General features: G+C 65.1%; 1 protein-coding gene across 1 annotated transcript; it reads right to left on the bottom strand.

Annotated features, from left to right (window-relative positions):
* Nucleotides 1-95: 95 nt before the first annotated feature.
* F751_5282 (Arginine deiminase) lies at nucleotides 96-1,868 on the bottom strand (the record flags this gene model as incomplete). The annotated part of the gene is made up of 3 exons (XM_011403082.1): nucleotides 96-859; nucleotides 1,071-1,515; nucleotides 1,692-1,868. The coding sequence occupies 3 exons, from the start codon at nucleotides 1,866-1,868 to the stop codon at nucleotides 96-98; spliced, it is 1,386 nt and encodes a 461-aa protein (XP_011401384.1).
* Nucleotides 1,869-2,845: the final 977 nt, after the last annotated feature.

Below are 2,845 nucleotides of genomic sequence, written 5' to 3'. Positions count from 1 at the left end.
GGATCGGTGGCCCTGCTCGTCGAGGAAGAAAGGGCGGGGGGGGGGGCGGCGCCCTGCACGGCGCACCGCCGCCCCCGTCCCCCCCCTCCTCCCCTTCAACGCCGGACGGCGCGCTTGATGACCTGGCTGGAGCAGTGCACGGCGCCGTACATGGAGGTGATGGGGCTGTAGTCGATGCACTGCACGTCGCCGTGGAAGTGGGGCGACTTGACGATGGCGCGCGCGGTGTCCTGGTGCACCGACACGATGCGCTCCTCGCCCAGATTCAGGCAGTTGCAGCCGTAGAGGAGCTGGTGCGCGGGCGCGATGGGGATGATCTCGTACCCCTGCTCGCGCATGTAGCGGCTGAACTCGACGTCGGTGCGCTCCAGGGCGTAGCGCCCGTCCGCGCCGCGCACGTACTCGTCCACCAGGCGGCGCGTGGGCGAGGCGTCGCCCATCATCTCCTCCAGCATGATGCAGAGGTTGTCGGAGAGGATGGAGAACACGCAGTCCAGGTGCATGCGGTCCTGGTGCTGCTCGAAGTCGTCGCGCACGACCGCCAGGCGCCGCGTGCCCAGCAGGTCGCCGTCCATGAGCTGGCGCGCGGCGGCCAGGTTGGAGCGCAGGCCGATGCCCAGCAGGGCCAGGTCGCGGCCGGCGGGGAAGAAGTCGCCGCCCTCCAGGTAGCCGGGCAGCTGCACCTCGCCCACCACCGGCACGCCCAGCTTGGCGAAGCAGAAGCGCATGAGGCTGACCTCCAGCGCGCGCTGGGGGGAGCGCAGGCTGCCCATCACCACGCCGCGGCAGGTGGTGATCTGCTGGTCGCGCGTGTACACCAGGTTGGACAGGGGCTGGAAGGAGTAGGTCGCGGTCAGGCCTGGTGTTTGGTGCAGGGGGCCATTGGGTTGGGGGGTGGGGCGGGGGAGGGGCCACAAGAGCAGGGTGGCCCCGGGTAACAACGGGCATGGCCGGGCGGCAGCGGCCATGCAGGGGAGGGGACCCCACGCGACCAGACCCGGTTCACCACGATCACACCCATCGGTGACATCGCGGACCCCTTCCCCCCTCCCACGCCAACGCCACCGCACCTGTGTCGCGGTAGGAGGGCGCCAGGTGCACGGTGGGGTTGATGAGGATGGTGTCGATCAGCTGCGGCACCGACATGTGCTCCAGCACCTTGCGCTTGTACTCGTCCGACAGGTAGTACCGGTCCGCCTCCTCGATGTCCTCCATCCTGCCGTCCTTGGCCAGCTGGTAGGTCAGCGCCTGCACCGCAAAGTCCTCCAGGTCCACGCGCGCGCCGACGTGGTCCTCAGTGCCGTAGGCCAGGATCTCGCGCACCGTCAGCACGCGCACCCCCTTCTCCCGCATCACGTTCCGGAACTCGGCGTGGGCGGTCTTGGCCGCCTCCAGGTTCACAGGCTTCTCGTACAGGGAGGCGCGGGGGTGGAGCCCGCCCATCTGCAGGGAGGTGCCCTCCGGCTCGCACACGATCACGATCTCGGCGCGGTCATTCTCCGACTCCTGGACACCCTGTGGATGTTGGCCAAGCAAGGAGGCGGTCCTCGGGCACGCAGGCGTTCACCGAGTGGTACGGTGTCCCCGGAAGCCAGCCACTGCCGTGCCCAGCTCCGCAGGGCGGGCCTGCTACACCCCGCCTCCCGGGTCACGACACCGCGATCATGGCACGCATGCTCCACACAGGCTACCTTCAGATTGTACTTCTCCTTCAGGAGGGCGCTGGCCTTGGGGCGGGGTCCCGAAGTGTGGGCAGCCTTGACCTCGGGAGCGGGCGCCACAGGGACCCCGCCGTTGGTCTTGCTGATGGGCTGCGTTGGCGCCGGGGCCACCGCCAGCATGTCCTTGAAGGACTGGGAGAGGGTCATTGAGGACGGAATTTTGCTGGGGTTTCGGAAGGGTTTGGGGGTAGGGGGATGGGGCTCGGTGCGAGGCTCGCAGAGACCTGGATCGGTCGTTAAATATCTGGGTTTCGTACGTGAACAACAGCAGTGACAGAAATGGCGTTTGGGCAAGGCGGCGCGGTCTCTTGAGTTCCGCCCAGAGGACGAGGCCGCGGCTGAGCGTGGGAAGGGGCCGCCTCCCCCCCCGGCAGCCACATGCCCCCCGCCCCCACGGCCCCCAGGGCGCTTCCACAGCACATGGAGACACTTGAATACCGGATTTTATTACATGTGAATTAGATTATAGGACCATCTGCGAGAGCGGCACGCCAGAATCAGGGAATGGGGAGTGTGCAATCTTGCAAAGATGGCGACGACAGGTTTGGCGAGCATGGCATGCGCACGGTCCGGCTACCCTGAAGAATCAAATCCAGTTCCGCCACCATATTACCCGCAGACGTGTATGAGCGTTGGCTGCGCCACATGCAACGTATTGTCTAGGTGGGTTGGCATGGCCACTGCAGCCCAACAGTCCCAGCTGGGGAGTGCTCTCATAGGCTTTGCACAAGGACCACCAGGGCACATCTTGTGCGGACGGTGGCCCAAATAAACAACAGTGAGGATCACGTTGATGTGCTCCCAGCGCTTCACTCACCTTCTTCCTGGACTCCATCCCACAGCCCTCCTTCAACACAGCTGTGATGCGTTGCCATCTCTGCCATGGCTGTATCGCCTGAACAATCTTTGGTCTATGTCCCTCTTGCATCCCTCTCCTCTTCCTTGGACTCCCGTCGATGCTGCCTGTGCCACTCAAGTTTCTGCTGCTCCCCTGCCGGTAGCGTACTGTCGAGAGACATCTACAAAACAGGGCCCTGAGTTGCATCCACCCCAGCTTTTGCACAAGACTGCTTAACAACTAGTAGCCTTCCACTCAGACAAGGCCGCAGGGAGTCTACAGGATT

This window comes from Auxenochlorella protothecoides (genome assembly GCF_000733215.1).
Source record: "Auxenochlorella protothecoides strain 0710 unplaced genomic scaffold scaffold61, whole genome shotgun sequence".
Lineage (NCBI taxonomy): Eukaryota > Viridiplantae > Chlorophyta > Trebouxiophyceae > Chlorellales > Chlorellaceae > Auxenochlorella > Auxenochlorella protothecoides.
Note: the sequence above shows the minus strand (reverse complement) of the source record. Positions and strands in the feature narration are given on the sequence as shown.